The sequence below is a fragment of the Oncorhynchus mykiss genome, chromosome 25 (genome assembly GCF_013265735.2).
Source record: "Oncorhynchus mykiss isolate Arlee chromosome 25, USDA_OmykA_1.1, whole genome shotgun sequence".
NCBI classification, from domain to species: domain Eukaryota; kingdom Metazoa; phylum Chordata; class Actinopteri; order Salmoniformes; family Salmonidae; genus Oncorhynchus; species Oncorhynchus mykiss.
In genome coordinates, this window is record NC_048589.1 from 38,067,784 (window position 1) to 38,087,291 (window position 19,508).

The following is a 19,508-nucleotide window of genomic DNA, read 5'->3' on the forward strand; positions in this document are numbered from 1 at the left end:
AGTACACTATCCTCAACCATACGATCTACAAGGTGCTCTTCTTTAAGAAGTACACCATGCTCAACCATCCGATCAACCAGACACTCTTCTTTAAGAAGTACACCATGCTCAACCATACGATCTACAAGACACTCTTCTTTAAGAAGTACGCCATGCTCAACCATCTGATCTACAAGACTCTCTTCTTTAAGAAAAACCACGACCGCTTTATTCATCCGTGACACATAAGCAACATTCTCATATCCTACCTTCTCTCCTACAGCGACCAGAAACTCCTCCACAGTGGCAGTAGCTTCAGTAACACACCTAAAGCCGTGCCGAAGCGACCCATGTGGGTCGCCACCCCCGCCAAAACCAGGATAATTTCGACACGAAAAACAATAGACTTAATTCTACCACAACAACTAAATAAATATAATAATGATAACCTTAATCATGCAGAGGAAAAAAAAAAAGAAGATACCACCAAGAATTGGAAACGTAAAAGAAAAACCAAGATATCTAACTCTACACAATACAATTCCCAGCATGCACCAAACACTCCCAGCATGCATATTATTATTATTTCACTTTTGTATATTATCTACCTCACTTGCCAATAAAGCCCCTTGAATTGAATTGAGAAAGAGTAAGAAAGAGTTGAATTGAGAAAGAGTATAGCAGTGACACAGTAGCAGGTCCACCATTTGTATCTGGCACAGCTGATTAATGAGATCCCATTGACTCTGCTCATTCATATTCAGGAAACACATCTACATCTATGTTCACACACACCTCTCTTCCTGGCCTGATCCCAGAGAGCCAAGCTGAAAGTTGGTGGCTGAAAGACACAATGACACTGAACACCGCCAGAGCAGCATGCATTCTTCCCTGTCTTGCCTCCAGTCCTACCATGCCAAACCTCAACAACTGGAGGAACACATGGGCCATCTCTCTCTCTCTCTCTCTCTCTCTCTCAGAGGGAAAGTTATCTCCCACCATCTCACTCTGTTGTCAAAGCCACACCCATACCCTCCCATACATGCACACATAAGGGAAATGATTGTCCTGTGTAACCAGTCACCTGATTTCCTGTCATCTCCACTCCGTTCTCCACCTGTTGAGGGTGAAGTGCGGATCACTCCGGGGCTCACTCTCTAGGCCACAACTTCACACTGGGACTGGAGTTAGTTGATCAGAGATAATTTATTCTACAGATACAAGACAACATTTGGAAGAGGGAGTGACAACAAATTATAAAATGGCTTCCAGCTCATTTTCCCCAGAAGAGGATTTATCTTGTTCTGTGTGCTGTGACATCTTCGTTGATCCAGTCGTTCTGTCATGTAGCCACAGCGTCTGTAAAACCTGTCTGCAGAACTTCTGGAAACAGAAGGGATCTCAGGAATGCCCAATCTGCAGGAGAAGATCCTCGAAGACTGAACCTCCCTGTAACCGGGTCTTAAAGAACCTGTGTGAGTCCTTCTTACAGACGAGAATTCAGAGAGATTCAGCAGGACCTGCGGTGCTCTGCAGTTTGCACAATGAGAATCTCAAGCTCTTCTGTCTGGAGGATAAACAGTCCATCTGCTTTGTGTGCCAGGCCTCAAAGAAACATAAATATCATGACTGTGTCCCAATAGATGAGGCTGCACAGGATTACAAGGTAAGATAACCTGTTTAACTTGCTTTAGATTTACATGAGTCATGCTGAAACTGCTTTCCTGTCATTTGGAAAAAGTTATGACATTTCGGAATATGAACCCACTATAGTTCACAAGTATCAGACTAGAAAAAAAAGAGCAGAGACATATCTTGTTTGGAGCTATGTTAGATTCCATACATGTACTACTGTATGTGAGTAGTTGTCAGGATTATACTAAACCAACTAGTGTATAGGCTATTTGATTCAGAATTTTAGGACCCCTTTAGGTATAGAAAAAAACATACAAAAATGATTTGATTAAATATTGAATTTAGTCTTACTGCTATTTAGCCCATAGAAACACAATGAATAACATATTCATACAGTGCATTTGGAAAAAGTATTCAGACCCCTAGAATTTTTCCACTTTGTTTTTTACATTACACCCTTGTTCTAAAATTGATTAAATTATTATTTTTTTCTTATCGATCTACACAAAATACCCCATAATGACAAAGTGAAAACAGGTTTTTAGAAACTGTCGGACCTTATATAGACGGGTGTGGGCCTTTCCAAATCATGTCCAATCAATTTCATTTACCACAATGGAAACAGGATGCACTTGAGCTCATAGCAAAGTTCTGAATACTTATGTAAATAAGGTATTTCTGTTTAAAAATGGTATATATTTGCAAAAAAAAAAAAAAGTTTTTGCTTTGTCGATATGGGTTATTATGTGATAAAAAAAGAAGAGAAGATTTTAGAGTCAAGGCTGTAACGTAACAAAATACGGAAAAAGTCAAGGGGCCTGAATACATCCGAAGGCCCTGTACATCCATTCATTTTTTAAACTGGTACCTGGGCTACCTTCAGATTGTGGACAAAACAACCAACATGCATGAGTTTGTGAGAGTCTCACCTTTCTATAGAGGAGTAATATTATCACGTAGCCCAAAATGTTCAGACGCTACAGACAGAAGTTGGAAGATGGGTGGTTCTGACTTTAGACAAGTCCAGTGGCGCTTGTGGGGGTCGTGTAGCAAAGTCTCATCTTTCCATAGAGTTTGTAGGCCGAACCGTTCAGACGCTACAGACGTTTTCGTGACAAGACCGATATTTGGGATATCTCCAGGTGTGACAAACTCCGCTGAAGCTCGGCCACACGTCAATCGTTGAGTCCATCCTCACCTCCTAAATCAGCGTCTGGTTTGGGTCTGCGTCTGTCCACCGCAGTGGTGGACTCCAACGCGTTGTCCGGTCTCCAGAGAGGGACACAGGGTGACACAGGCCCTCCATGAATGGATCTACAGCACCTTTGGAAGTATTCAGACCCGTTTTTCGGCATTTTGTCACGTTAATTAACTCCAGGGCAAGGAAGCATACAGGAAACCCCTACCATCCCGGTCACACTATCCTCCAAAAATTCTCCTTTGGCAGGCGGTTCAGGTCACTCATGATCAAAACTTCCCACCACCTGAAGCGTTTCTCCCCCCTGGGTTGTAGCCCTCACCAACTGGCCACCTGGCCCAAAGGAGGCTGCTGAGGGGATCTGGCCCATAGCGACTAAAGTCACTATACTGTATACTGCACATCGCATCAAGCCATCTCTGAACTGTAGACAAAAAAGCTACACTATACTGCATTGCACTCTGTCCATCTTTCTGCATTTAGATATATTCTTACTGATACAGTAAATGTAGTATCAGTATGAATATATCTCCACCTTATATCAACCGTATACCCACTGTACATTTGTATATCTGCTCATTCTCTTATAACTCTATGCTCACTCTACCTGGTTGTATATAATGTATGTACAATTTGTTTAAACTTCATTGTCTGTATTCTGTCTCTAAATTTTGTCTCTCAGGCAGCTCCATATCACCAAGTAACACTCTGACTGTGTACTTGGTGACTAAAGGTGATTCTGATTCCACTGCAGATGTGGAAGGCCAAACATTGGTGGAGGCAGTGGATTGAGACACAGCTCAGTCCATGCAAACAAATAAAATCTAATTTATTTATTTAACCCTCTTACATCAGCTGATATCTCAAAGTGCTGTACAAAAACCCAGCCTTAAAACCCCAAACAGCAAGCAATGCAGGTGTAGAAGCACGGTGGCTAGGAAAAACTCCCTAGAAAAGCCAAAACCTAGGAAGAGACCTAGAGAGGAACCAGGCTATGAGGGGTGGCCAAGATGTTCAAATGTTCATAAATGACCAGCATGGTCCAATAATAATAATCACAGTAGTTGTCGAGGGTGCAGCAAGTCAGCACCTCAGGAGTAAGTGTCTATACCTATACAGTGTCTAAACCTATACAGTGCACAGTGTCTAAACCTTTACAGTGTCTAAACCTATACAGTGTCACAGTGTCTAAACCTATACAGTGTCTAAACCTTTACAGTGTCTAAACCTTTACAGTGTCTAAACCTATACAGTGCACAGTGTCTAAACCTTTACAGTGTCTAAACCTATACAGTGTCACAGTGTCTAAACCTTTACAGTGTCTATACCTATACAGTGTCTATACCTATACACTGTCACAGTGTCTAAACCTTTACAGTGTCTAAACCTATACAGTGCACAGTGTCTAAACCTTTACAGTGTCTAAACCTATACAGTGTCACAGTGTCTAAACCTTTACAGTGTCTAAACCTATACAGTGTTTATAGAAAGTCTACACTACCTGGAACTTAAAAAAAAATGTTGTTACAAAGTGGGATTGAAATAGATGTAATTCTAATGCTTTATCATTGATTTAAAGACATACTCTATAATATCGAAGTGAAAATAAAATGATTTACTGTATACAGTATATATATATATATATATATAGTGTCTATACATATATACAGTATATATATATACATGTGTGTGTGTGTGTGTGTGTGTGTGTGTGTGTGTGTGTGTGTGTGTGTGTGTGTGTGTGTGTGTATGTATGTATATATATCATACATACATACATACATACATACATACATACATACATACATACAGTAAATCATTTTATTTTCACTTTGATATTATAGAGTATGTTTTGGACACACCTACTCATACATTGGACACACCTACTCATATATATTGGACACACCTACTCATATATATTGGACACACCTACTCATATATTTTGGACAAACCTACTCATATATTTTGGACACACCTACTCATATATATATATATATATATATTGGACACACCTACTCATATATATTGGACACACCTACTCATATATATTGGACACACCTACTCATATATATTGGACACACCTACTCATATATTTTGGACAAACCTACTCATATATTTTGGACACACCTACTCATATATATATATATATATATATATATAGGACACACCTACTCATATTGGACACACCTACTCATATTGGACACACCTACTCATATATATTGGACACACCTACTCATATATATTGGACACACCTACTCATATATATTGGACACACCTACTCATATATATTGGACACACCTACTCATATATATTGGACACACCTACTCATATATATTGGACACACCTACTCATATATTTTGGACAAACCTACTCATATATTTTGGACAAACCTACTCATATATATTGGACACACCTACTCACTCAAGTTTTTTTGCTTTTTTTAAAAGAATACCAAGAGTGTGCAAATCTGTCATCAAGGCGAAGGGTGGCTACTTTGAAGAATCTGAAATCTAAAATATATTTAGATTTTGTTTAACACTTTTTTGGTCACTACATGATTCCACGTCTGTTGTTTCATAGTTTTGATGTCTTCACTATTATTCTATAATGTAGAAAATAGTAAAAAATAAAGAAAAACCCTTGAATGAGTAGGTGTGTCCAAACTTGACTGGTACTGTATATAGACAGTGCCTTCAGAAAGTATTCAGACTCCTTGACTTCATCCACATTGTTACGTTACAGCCTTATTCTAAAATGGATTCAAATAATTCCTCAGCAATCAACGCACAATACCACAATATCCCATAATGACAAAGTGAAAACAGGTTTTTAGTAATTTTGCACATTTATAAAAAATGTAAAACAAATTTGCTGTCTAGCCATGATCCATAACACCTTGACAGAGCTTGAAGAATTCCGTAAAGAATAATGGGCAAATATTCCACTTCTCTGATTCAGAGGGGTTGGGTTAAATGAAGAAGACACATTTTACCTCTTAGGGCTGAGATCCCGCTAACGGGATCGATATGACAACAGCCAGTGAAAGTGCAGGTGACCAAATTCAAAACAGTAATCTCATAATTAAAATTCCTCAAACATACAAGTATTTTACATCATTTTAAAGATACACTTCTTGTTAATCCCACCACAGTGTCCGATTTCAAAAAGGCTTTACGGCGAAAGCACACCAAACGATTATGTTAGGTGAGTGCCTAGTCACAGAAAAACACAGCCATTTTTCCAGCCAAAGAGTCACAAAAAAGCAGAAATAGAGATAAATTAATCACTAACCTTTGATCTTCATCAGATGACACTCATAGGACTTCATGTTACACAAAACATGTATGTTTTGTTCAATAAAGTTCATATTTTTATCAAAAAATCTCAGTATACAATGGCTCGTTATGTTCAGTAGTTCCAAAACATCTGGTGATTTTGCAGAGAGCCACATCAATTTAGAGAATTACTCATAATAAACATTGATAAAAGATACAAGTGTTATGGGTGGAACTTTAGATAAACTTCTCCTTAATGCAACCATTGTGTCATATTTCTTAAAAGCTTTACCGAAAAAGCACACCATGCAATAATCTGAGTACAGCGCTCAGAGACCAAAACAACCCAAACAGATATCCGCCATGTTGTGTAGTCAACAGAAGTCAGAAATAGCATCATAAATATTCACTTACCTTTGATGATCTTCATCAGAATGCACTCCCAGGAATCCCAGTTCCACAATAAATGTTTGATTTGTTTGGTAAAGTCCATCATTTATGTCCAAATACCTCCTTTTTGTTAGCGCGTTTAGCCCAGAAGTCCAAATTCATGATGTGTGATCACTAGGTGCAGACGAAAGTCTAAAAGTTCAGTTACAGTCCGTAGAAACATGTCAAACGATGTATAGAATCAATCTTTAGGATGTTTTTAACATAAATCATCAATAATGTTCCAACCGGAGAATTCCTTTGTCTGTAGAATTGCAATGGAACTCAAGCTAACTATCACGTGAACGCGAGTGGCCAGCTCATGCCTCTCTGACAGACCTCTGACTCATTCCCCTCTCATTTGCCCCTCCTTCACAGCAGAAACATCTAACAAGGTTCTAAAGACTGTTGACAACTAGTGGAAGCCTTAGGAAGTGCAATTTGACCTCAGACACTGTATATTCGATAGGCAAAGGGTAGAAAAACTACAAACTTCAGATTTCCCACTTCCTGGTTGGATTTTTTCAAAGGTTTTTGCCTGCCATATGAGTTCTGTTATACTCACAGACATAATTCAAACAGTTTTAGAAACTTCTGTGATTTCTATCCAACTATACTACTAATAATATGCATATATTAGCAACTGGGCCTGAGTAGCAGACAGTTTACTCTGGGCATCTTATTCATCCAATCTACTCAATACTCTGCCCCCAGCCATACGAAGTTAAATGCATTGTTGTGCAACTGACTAGCTATCCCCTTTCTCCTTTCCCAATGCACAACGCTCTTATGACAATTACCCAAGAAGACTCACAGCTGTAAACACTGCCAAATGTGTTTCTAACATGTTTTGACTCAGGGGGAGGAATATTAGTGTGTCATTTTTGATTAATCTTAGATCTTAGAGTATTTTGTGTAGATCGTTGACCAAAAAAAGAAAAGACAATTCAATCCATTTTAATCCCACAATAAAATGTGAAGAAATCTAAGGGGGGAAATATTTATTCCAGACTAACATTACTCATTCTGGTATTTCTTCATTTGGGTGTATTGTTTTGTATTGCTGCACTGTTGGAGATAAACACACAAGAATTTCGCTGCACCTGCGATAAGATCTGCAAACTGCACACAACGAATGAGATTGGATTGGACACGCACACACACACACACACACACACAAACACAAACACACACAGGCAAAGCTTTTAACATAGTGTTTACAACTTACATATTTTGCACACTGACATACATAATTACGTTGTGTATGTTTCTTCATAAAGTCATTATTATTCAACATGTCCTCAACTCACAACCTCTTGGTTCACGGAATTCCAATCATCCTGCTATGCCACTGTGTAGGTGTTACCGTGTAGGTGTTACTGACTGACTGGTTTCACCTGTATTCCTACAACTTTACACTTCCAAGTACATCTCAGCTCTGTTAAAAAAAATACTCAAGAAAAACTAATTTATCAGAAGTCACATGAAAACAGAATACTATGCCCCGCCAACATTAGACAACTATAATGAAAACACTATACTGAAAACACAAACTAAAATCTCAAATAAAGTGAAATCAATGAAGAGAGAATAGTCATAATAACTAATAACTTAAGGGTGTGTTCATAAATTCCATCTGGCTATCTACTCTGATCTCAAGGCACTCTTTGTATTTCCTCTACAGGAATACATTGGATATGATCACGTTGGATGTGTTCTGTTAGATCACATTGGATATGTTCTGTTAGAACACATTGGATATGTTCTGTTAGATCACATTGGATATGTTCTGTTAGATCACATTGGATATGTTCTTTTAGAACACATTGGATATGTTCTGTTAGAACACATTGGATATGTTCTGTTAGAACACATTGGATGTGTTCTGTTAGAACACATTGGATGTGTTCTGTTAGAACACATTGGATGTGTTCTGTTAGAACACATTGGATGTGTTCTGTTAGAACACATTGGATGTGTTCTGTTAGAACACATTGGATGTGTTCTGTTAGATCACATTGGATATGTTCTGTTAGAACACATTGGATGTGTTCGGTTAGATCACATTGGATATGTTCTGTTAGATCACATTGGATGTGTTCTGTTAGAACACATTGGATGTGTTCGGTTAGATCACATTGGATGTGTTCTGTTAGATCACATTGGATGTGTTCTGTTAGATCACATTGGATGTGTTCTGTTAGATCACATTGGATGTGTTCTGTTAGATCACATTGGATGTGTTCTGTTAGAACACATTGGATGTGTTATGTCAGAACACATTGGATGTGTTCTGTTAGAACACATTGGATGTGTTCTGTTAGAACACATTGGATGTGTTCTGTTAGAACACATTGGATATGTTCTGTTAGAACACATTGGATATGTTCTGTTAGAACACATTGGATATGTTCTGTTAGAACACATTGGATGGAATGAACAGTTTTGTTAGATCTGCTGCATAACAGTATAGTGAGGTTTTGTCTCATTCTAGGAGCAACTCCAGTCTGCCTTGAAGCCCTTGCAGAATAAAATGGAAGTCTTCAATGAAGTTAAACAAACCTTTGATCAAACAGCTGAGCACATTAAGGTATGTATAAATCATACAAGTGTTCCTTAGTAAGAGAAGTATTATTGGAGAATTCCAATTATAATCCAAGTGTTTGATATTGTCTCCAGAGCCAGTCCCAGCACACAGAGAGACAGATTAAGAAGGAGTTTGAGAAGCTTCACCAGTTTCTACTAGATGAAGAGGCAGTCAGCATCGCTGCACTGAGGAAGGAAGAGGAGCACAAGAGTCTGATGATGATGAAGAAGATTGAGAAGATAAAAGGAGAGATATTGTCCCTTTCAGACACAATCAAATCCATAGAGGTGGAGTTGAGAGCTACAGACATCTCATTCCTGCAGGTCAGAACTTCTCTCTCATGTAGTCATTGTGGTCCTACAGTAAATACTAAACCCTTTGCCCAATAATCACATTTTATCATATGCTTTACAGAACTTCAAGGCCACCATGAAAGCGTAAGTATGTTGCCTTCTGTCTCGCTTGTCTGGGGTTCTGAACCCAAGCCCACAGCAGCACTAACTCCTGAACATTCTTCCAGAGCCCACTGCACACTGCCGGACCCAGAGAGGGTTTCAGGAGCACTGATAGATGTGGCCAAAAGCCTTGGCAACCTGCAGTTCAGAGTCTGGGAGAAGATGCAGTGGATTGTCAAACACTGTGAGTACAAAATGTATCATATTAATGAACAGAGTTAATTGAAAAGCCAATATAATAAGACATGTATTGTTCATACAATATGACCTCTTTTGTTTTTAGCCCCTGTGATTATTGACCCCAACACTGCACATCCCTGTCTGTCTCTGTCTGATGATCTGACCACTGTGAGATGCTCAGACCAAAGGCAGCAGCTCCCTGACAACCCGGAGCGGTGTATGTTCTACGCAGATGTTCTGGGCTCTGAGGGGTTCAGCTCAGGGAAGCACAGCTGGGAGGTGGAGGTGGGGGATCACCCTTACTGGTTTCTAGGAGTGGTCAATGAGTCCATCAACAGGAAGGTAGAGATAAATAGAACACCAAGGTTTGGAATATGGCAAATTGGGCAGATGTCTGGTCGGTATATAGTAGCAGATGGGACACTTGCTATGAAGATGAGACCCCGGAGGGTCAGAGTGGAGCTGGACTACAACAGGGGGGAGTTGTCCTTTTACGACCCCAAGGACATGACACTTATCCACACGTATAACGAAAAGTTTACTAAGCGACTTTACCCATTCCTCTCTGTTGGACTGGCTGTTGGTGCCAACAACCCTGATTTACAGATCTGCCTATCAAAGAGTTGTCTTTGACAGTGCTGTCATCACAGGGATGTGTCCAGCTCCTTTATTGGCCCAATAACAAGCTTTATTTAATTTTAACACACTAGAAAGTTTGAAACAAACCCCACTCATTCACTGCACATAGAACCCCATCCAATCCTTTACGACATCTCCAGACGGTTTTCCATCCTCCCATATGCATGCTCCAGTGTGAGCCGAGCCGGCACAAGCGCTAGCAGCACAACTCTGGGGTCTGTACACCGCGCCACATGCATCTCATGTTTCCTGGTCTTCCACACTGCCATTTTTAACTGTCCCAACCAGTAGTTTACTAGGCAGGGTTATCAAGGTATGGTGGTTGGTCGGGGTGGAGGGAGGGAGGGAGGGAGGGAAGGACGGAGGGGTGGAGGGAGGGATGGAGGGCAGGCAGGCGGGAGTGGTGGAGGGAGGGAGGGAGGGAGGGCTTATAACTCGATTATCTAGCAACCCAAAGGTTGTGAGATTCAATCTCATCACGGACAACTTTAGAATTTTTTAGAATTAACAACTTTTCAACCACTTACTACTTTTTAGCTACTTCGCAACTACTTAGCATGTTAGCTAACCCTAACCCTAACCTTCTCTATGAGAGGCTTATACAGGGAGCGCCAACATCATCTCAGAGAGGAGCCACGTTCCAAAACCCCGTCCCCCGGCCACCCCGTTGCCCTCAGCCCATGCAGATGGCCTTTCTGAGCCACCTTCACAGCTACCATGTACAGAGCCTTTTTGCTGTGCAAAAGGCCCCCAGCTTTGGAGTCTTGAACAATAGGATCATTCCCTCACCCTACTGGTATTCTCCTCAGTGGCAGCAATGGTGAAAGGAGGTAGGTCAGTGTCATTCGTGGTTAGACGGTTCCAGTCTCCCTAGCAGCTCTCTGAACGAGCCCGGAAGTGCAGCATGGACCCCCTCCACCACCTGCTGCAGCAGCCTGGCTGACTTTACGGATGAAGCCTCCACCATGTCGCTGGCAGATTTCCATCCATCCTCTTCTTGCAGGTCACCCAACTTAGTGATCCCCGCTCTCACAAGCCTGGCCCGCAAGCTGGCACAGGTCAGCACTCTGGACTGAATGAATGGGTTGTGCAATGGTGTGCAATGGTGTGCAATGGTGTGCAATGGTGTGCAATGGTGTGCAATGGTGGCTTCTTCATTATCCGTGGCCGTGAAACGTCTCTGTGAGCAGATAGTATTTTTTCACTGCCAAAGCACAGCATGGTAGAACGAAGTAATGGCTGACATATCGACCTGCTCCAGATCCAACAGAAAAAAGAGCCTGTCATACCCAAGGTCCCCTGCTCTCCTCAGAACAGCCCAAGCACTGTCCCTCCAGCACACACCCTTTTGGTACAGAAGTCTCTTTGCAGCTTTAAGACAGAAAGATGTCACTCTGGACCCGATGTCCACCAGCCCTTGGCCCCCGTCATGCAAAGGGAGATGTAACACTTCTGGATGTGTCCAGTGTTGACCAAAATAAATCCAACTGTTACATCTGCAGATGCTAGAAGAGATTCTGTGGGGTTCCAACACCGTCAGCCTGTGCTAGAGCATTGAAGCGGCCAAGTTATTAGCAAACAGTGGCAACAACCACCGCCATTTAGACAACTTAACCTCAACCTTGTCCAGCAGCCCCTCCCAGTTTCTCTCCTGAAACTCTGAGGCCCCTAAGAACACCCTTAAAACCTCTCTGGGATAGGTGGGACGCAAAGGTCCCACTTGGCCAATAGCCAGGGAAAATGCAGAGCGCCAAATTCAAATAAAATACGATAAAAATCTAACTATTATTAAATCCCACATGTAAGATACCAAATTAAAGCTACACTCGTTGTGAATCCAGCCAACATGTCAGATTTCAAAAAGGCTTTTCAGCGAAAGCATAAGATGCTATTATCTGATGATAGCACAACAGTAAACAAAGAGTGTAGCATATTTCAACAATGCAGGCGAGACACAAAACTAAATAAAATATAAATCATGCCTTACCTTTGACAAGCTTCTTTTGTTGGCACTCCAATATGTCCCATAAACATCACAATTGGTCCTTTTGTTCGATTAATTCCGTCCATATATATCCAAAATGTCAATTTATTTGGTGCGTTTGCTCCAGAAAAACACTGGTTCCAACTTGACACTACAAAATATCTCAAAAGTTACCTGTAAACTTTGCCAAAACATTTCAAACTACTTTTGTAATATAACTATAGGTATTTTGAAATGTAAATAATCGATCAAATTGAAGACGTGATGATCTGTGTTCAATACAGGAAGACAACAAACTCAAGCATGCTTTCTGGTCTTGCACAACTATCAAACAGTACACATAATGTGACACTCTTTCAAGATGGCCGTACTTCTTCATTACACAAAGGAATAACCTCAACCAATTTCTAAAGACTGGTGACATCCAGTGGAAGCGGTAGGAACTGCAAACAAGTCCCTTAGAAATCTGGTTTCCCAATGAAATGTCATTGAATAGACCATGACCTAAAAAAACAAACATCTGAATGGTTTGTCCTCGGTGTTTTGCCTGCTACATAAGTTCTGTTTTACTCACAGACATGATTCAAACCGTTTTAGAAACTTCAGAGTGTTTTGTATCCAAATCTACTAATAATGATGTGTCTTATATTCTGGGGATGAGTAGCAGGAAGTTGAATTTGGGCACCTTATTTATCCAAAAGTGAAAAAGCTGCCCCCTGTCCCGAAGAAGTTTTAAGAACATCTCTTCTCTAGCCCACTGTAGCCCCGCAGGAAGACTAGGAGATCCTGCTCTGGCCCATCTCCCCATAATTAGACAACACTCTTCTCCCAGGTCACCTTAGCTGATGGCATCACCTCAAACAACACTAAAGCCTTGCTAACCTCATCTACATCTCCCTCCCCTTTAAAAAACACTGTTACACCATCAGCAGAAGCAGACAATGAAACCGTCTCCCCACCTACTTACTTACTGACTGACGTTATTGTCCCCATGGGGAAATTTTGTTGCAGTGTCATGTACACATTTAAAGTGGCGTTTAAATACAAAACAAAATTGACAATACAACTTTCATAACAGTTACGTACCAATAAAAATAATAAGAAGAAGAAATAAGAAATAAACATAAAAAATAAAAAAAAGACTAGCCTGCTGGCCTTACGGGGTCGATGGGAACATTCGCCTGAGCTGTTTAGGAGGGATATCACACCTGGCACAAATTATTGTCTCGTTCTGTTTTTCCTGCTGAGCGGTGCCCTATACCTGCGCCCAGAGGGGAGTAGTTCAAAGTCCAGGTACAGGGGGTGGCTTGGGTCTAAAATTATTTCGTGAGCCTTACGGAGGGCCCTGACCTTAACCTTTCTGATCTCCCCATCCCGGATCCGGGTTCGTGAATACAGACTCAAGCTCATTACCATAACGCAACGTTAACTATTCATGAAAATCGCAAATGAAATGAAATAAATATGCTAGCTCTCAAGCTTAGCCTTTTGTTAACAACACTGTTATCTCAGATTTTCAAAATATGCTTCTCAACCATTGCAAAACAAGCATTTGTGTAACAGTATTGATGGCTAACGTAGCATTTAGCATTAACATTCAGCTGGCAACATTTACACAAAAAAACAGAAAAGCATTCAAAAAAATCATTTACCTTTGAAGAACTTCAGATGTTTTCAATGAGGAGACTCTCAGATAGCAAATGTTCAGTTTTTCCTGAAAGATTATTTGTTTAGGACAAATCGCTCCGTTTTCTGCGTCACGTTTAGCTATGAAAAAAACCCTGTATCCAGGATTGTGTAAATCTATCAGCAAGCTCATTAGCATAACACAACGTTAACTATTTATGAAAATCGCAAATGAAATGAAATAAATATGCCATCTCTCAAGCTTAGCCTTTTGTAAACAACACTGTCATCTCAGATTTTCAAAATATGCTTCTCAACCATAGGAAAACAATAATTTGTGTAAAAGTAGCTAGCTAGAGTTAGCATTTCGCGTTAGCATTTAGCGTTAGCATTAGCGTTAGCATCCAGCACGCAACATTAACAAAAACATAAAAGCCTTCAAATAAAATCATTTACCTTTGAAGAACTTCTGATGTTTTCAATGAGGATACTCTCAGTTAGATAGCAGATGCTCAGTTTTTCCAAAAAGATTCCTTGTGTATTAGAAATAGCTCTGTTTTATACATCACATTTGGCCACCAAAAAAAATCCATAAATTCAGTCCTCAAAACGCAAACTTTTTTCCAAATTAACTCCATAATATCGACTGAAAACATGGCAAACGTTGTTTAGAATCAATCATCAAGGTGTTTTTCACATATCTCTTCATTGATACATCGTTCTTGGACACATGCTTTCTCCCCTGAATCAAATGGTAAAGTGGAAGCAGCTGGCAATTGCGCACCGAATTCGACGCAGGACACCAGGCGGACACTTGGGAAATGTAGTCTCTTATGGTCAATCTTCCAATGATATGCCTACAAATACGTCACAATGCTGCTAAGACCTTGGGCGAACGACAGAAAGTGTAGGCTCATTCGTTGCGCAATCACAGCCATATAAGGAGAGAATGGAAAACAGAGCTTCAGAAATTCTGCTAATTCCTGGGTGATGCATCATCTTGGTTTCGCCTGTAGAATGAGTTCTGGGGCACTTACAGACAAAATCTTTGCAGATTCTGAAACTTCAGAGTGTTTTCTTTCCAAAACTGTCAAGAATATGCATAGTCGAGCATCTTTTCGTGACAAAATATCGCGCTTAAAACGGGAACGTTTTTTATCCAAAAATGAAATAGCGCCCCTAGAGCTCTAAGAGGTTAAAGATCTCATCCAGGCCTGTCTGTTTGACTCCAAGTACCTTGCTTTCTGTGGTAATAATCCTTCTCAGCATATTTCTCTGGCTGACAGTGGCATTGCCAAACCAATGGAACTGACCCCTGGAACTGACAACCCCTGCAGCCTCTCCTTCATCCTACAACCCCTGCAGCCTCTCCCTCAGCCTACAACCCCTGCAGCCTCTCCTTCATCCTACTACCCCTGCAGCCTCTCCCTCAGCCTACAAACCCTGCAGCCTCTCCCTCAGCCTACAACCCCTGCAGCCTCTCCCACAGCCTACAACCCCTGCAGCCTCTCCCTCAGCCTACAAACCCTGCAGCCTCTCCCTCAGCCTACAAACCCTGCAGCCTCTCCATCACCCTACAACCCCTGCAGCCTCTCCCTCAGCCTACACAGCAGTGTTTCTGAGGCTAAACTGTAGAGCTGACTCGAGAGTGGACACCCCTGCCAAATCACTCTCTTAACTGAGACTGGCTGGCTCAGCCGAACCCCCACTTTTACCATAACAGAAGCCCCACAGTGCAATAACTTGACCCATGATCTAAACCCGCTACCCAGGCCAAACACTTTCTAACAGATAGGCATGACACACTCTACAAAAATACTTTTCTTGATCTATCGAAGTGAGTCCCAAATCCTGATCATGCATCCTAGTGATGTCTATCACATTTAAAAAAAAAATGTAATCTTTATTTAAATAGGCAAGTCAGTTAAGAACAAATTCCTATTTATAATGACGGCCTACTTTGGCCAAACCCAGACGACGCTGAGACAATTGTGCACCGCCCTATGGGACTCCCAATCACGGCCGGATGTGATACAGCCTGGATCTCCCACATCCCTCAAAAGAAACAAGTTGTCCATTATTGTCCGCCCAGGCACACAGTATGCCTGGACCCTGTGAACTATTGTGTCCAAACAACCTTTCAGACGATTTGCCAAAGACTTTGTAATCCAAGCAGAGCAACGACACCAGCCTTTAGTTCTTCAATATAGAGAAGTCCCCATTGTTCAGCAGCGACAGCACCTCCCACTGGCAGCTGACTGGTAGCACAGAGTTATAAAACTTAGATGTCAGTCCATCGACCCACGGCACACTGCCAGGGGAGAGATGCTGCACAGCCACTGCTGGTTCCTGAAACTAAAGTTCCCCCTCCAGCCCAACACTCTGCTCAGGCCTGAGGTTAGGCAGGCCCTCTGAAATCTCCTGAGCAGACAGTGTTGCTGTCACCGTAGAGGTCTGCGTAGAAGACCATAGTCATCCTCCTCATCTCCGCTGGATCTGATGTCAGAGACTCTGAAGGACCCTGCATGATCTTGTAAAAAAAGACCCCAGCTGCGTCCACATAGCCCTCAAACTTCGTCTCTGACCCTGAGTCAATGTCTCTGATATCCAGCTCCAACCTCTGAATAGTCCGCATAGCCCTCAAACTCTGTCTCTGACCCTGAGTCAATGTCTCTAATATCCAGCTCCAACCTCTGAATAGTCCGCATAGCCCTCAAACTCTGTCTCTGACCCTGAGTCAATGTCTCTAATATCCAGCTCCAACCTCTGAATAGTAGACCTTATCCTAGCTGGCCCAGAGTACTGCTTAAAAATCCTTCCTTAACCTGTCTCCTCCCCTTCATCTACACTGATTGAAGTGCATTTAACAAGTGACATCAATAAGGGATCATAGACTGACCAGCTGGAAGCTATGTCATGGAAAGAACAGAAGTTCTTAACATGTGATGGTATGAGATGCCACTAGGGCAGACCTTGGAGCCCAAAACCCTGTTTCTCCCCTTACTGACATAGATCCTATGTAGCTTTGCTGCACTAATCTTCCCCTCCACTGCCTTCACACATGTATAGATCCTGTCTCCACACGTCTACTAGTCCGTGCTGTTTCAACACATTGGTTAAGGCCACCTCCGACTGTGGATGAGCTTCCTCCCAGTTCCTATCTATTGTCGAATCTGTTTTACAGTTCCTCCATTCTCATCGGGCAGCTCCACGGACTCTGGAGCCCCCCGGCTCCCCCCAACTGCCTCCAACTCCTCCCCACAATCACCCCGCGTGTCTATAATTACACTGGGCACATCACCCTGCGTGTCTATAATTACACTGGGCACATCACCCTGCGTGTCTATAATTACACTGGGCACATCATCCCGCGTGTCTATAATTACACTGGGCACATCATCCCGCGTGTCTATAATTACACTGGGCACATCACCCTGCGTGTCTATAATTACACTGGGCACATCATCCCGCGTGTCTATAATTACACTGGGCACATCATCCCGCGTGTCTATAATTACACTGGGCACATCACCCTGCGTGTCTATAATTACACTGGGCACATCATCCCGCGTGTCTATAATTACACTGGGCACATCATCCCGCGTGTCTATAATTACACTGGGCACATCATCCCGCGTGTCTATAATTACACTGGGCACATCATCCCGCATGTCTATAATTACACTGGGCACATCACCCTGCGTGTCTATAATTACACTGGGCACATCATCCCGCGTGTCTATAATTACACTGGGCACATCACCCTGCGTGTCTATAATTACACTGGGCACATCACCCTGCGTATCTATAATTACACTGGGCACATCACCCGGCGTGGCTATAATTACACTGGGCACATCACCCTGCCTGTCTGTAATTACACCGGGCACATCACCCGGCGTGTCTGTAACTACACTGGGCACATCACCCTGCTTATCTGTAATTACACTGGGCACATCACCCGGCGTGTCTGTAATTGCACTGGGCACATCACCCGGCGTGGCTATAATTACACTGGGCAAATCACCCTGCGTGTCTGTAACTACACTGGGCACATCACCTGGCGTGTCTATAATTACACTGGAACATCACCCTGCGTGTCTATAATTACACTGGGCACATCACCCTGCGTGTCTGTAATTACACTGGGCACATCACCCTGCGTGTCTATAATTACACTGGGCACATCACCCGGCGTGTCTATAATTACACTGGGCACATCACCCTGCGTGCCTGTAATTCTACTGGGCACATCACCCTGCGTGCCTGTAATTCCACTTGGCACATCACCCTGCGTGTCTGTAATTACACTGGGCACATCACCCTGCGTGTCTGTAATTACACTGGGCACATCACCCGGCGTGTCTATAATTACACTGGGCACATCACCCTGCGTGTCTGTAATTACACTGGGCACATCACCTGGTGTGTCTGTAATTACACTGGGCACATCACCCGGCGTGTCTGTAATTACACTGGGCACATCACCTGGTGTGTCTGTAATTACACTGGGCACATCACCCGGCGTGTCTGTGATTACACTGGGCACATCACCCGGCGTGTCTGTAATTCCACTGGGCACATCATTCTCCGTTGTCTGTGAGACAGGTGTATCAGCCTTGGAGTCAGCATTGCCACTGCCCTCGGTAACCACTGCTGGGAGTTCAGTCACTAGCTCTCCGCCACAGAAACATCGGCTGCATCAACATTAACGTCATCAGTATGTACTGATTTCATGGCACATGTTTTATGAACTGATATACAAAACAACTCTAGATTCAAACTTAGATGGCTATAAAACAATTTTTGCAACCAATAGAATGTTATATAGAGTATGTTGGGGATACAACCATCCCAGCGCTGCAGATGTTTCTGCGAAGAGACAGAATTATTACTTCATCTGTTCTGGTATTGTCCATATGTAGCTTGTTTTTGGTCAAAGGTTCAGGAATGGCTGAAGAATTTCAATACTTACCTGGAGCTAACTCTGCAAATAGCACTGCTGGGTGATTTAAAAAGTAATTGTCAATCGCTCAATGATATTATAATAGTCTTAACAAAAAAAACAATAAAAAACATATATATATATATTTACAAAGAAATATATGGGGGATTGGAAATGACGCAGACAATGACATGATTGATTTAAGCCACAATCTGCCTGCACTGTTAAAGTTGATCTACCATGTAAAAAACATAAAAAACATCAGTATGGGCAACGGAATCTTGCAATTCCCATATTTGTGGTTGAGTCTGGAGCTGGTGTAGAGGTTGGGGCACCCCTAAACCCCCGGGTCTCAAATCTCATTGTGATTTTACAGACGTGTTCAATACACCTTATTTATACACTTTTGTAATATTTATGAAATGCATATTGTTATATTTGGTAGCACTTATTTGTTTTTCCTTCTCCTCCAACCCCCTTCGATGTGTAGAACGGATGTGGGTGGGGCCAGATCCACATAAGGGTGCACATTTTTTAAAATCACAATAGCTCTGACGAAGGCCGTGAGGCCGATAT

General features: G+C 42.0%; 1 protein-coding gene across 1 annotated transcript; it reads left to right on the forward strand.

The window, feature by feature from the left end:
- Positions 1–1,014: 1,014 nt before the first annotated feature.
- Positions 1,015–10,700, forward strand: LOC110505821 (nuclear factor 7, brain-like). Its single transcript, XM_021585276.2, has 6 exons — positions 1,015–1,645; positions 9,011–9,106; positions 9,196–9,426; positions 9,518–9,540; positions 9,624–9,742; positions 9,842–10,700. Exons 1-6 carry the CDS (start codon positions 1,241–1,243, stop codon positions 10,369–10,371), a joined length of 1,404 nt encoding a protein of 467 aa, XP_021440951.2. The 5' UTR covers positions 1,015–1,240; the 3' UTR covers positions 10,372–10,700.
- Positions 10,701–19,508: the final 8,808 nt, after the last annotated feature.

Excerpts from the sequence above, each read along its gene's own strand:
- LOC110505821 (XM_021585276.2), top strand. The coding sequence starts at position 1,241 with ATGGCTTCCAGCTCATTTTCCCCAGAAGAGGATTTATCTTGTTCTGTG. Across the intron at positions 1,646-9,010 it reads AGGCTGCACAGGATTACAAG|GAGCAACTCCAGTCTGCCTT; the intron begins GTAAGATAACCT and ends GTCTCATTCTAG. Across the intron at positions 9,743-9,841 it reads GCAGTGGATTGTCAAACACT|CCCCTGTGATTATTGACCCC; the intron begins GTGAGTACAAAA and ends TTTTGTTTTTAG.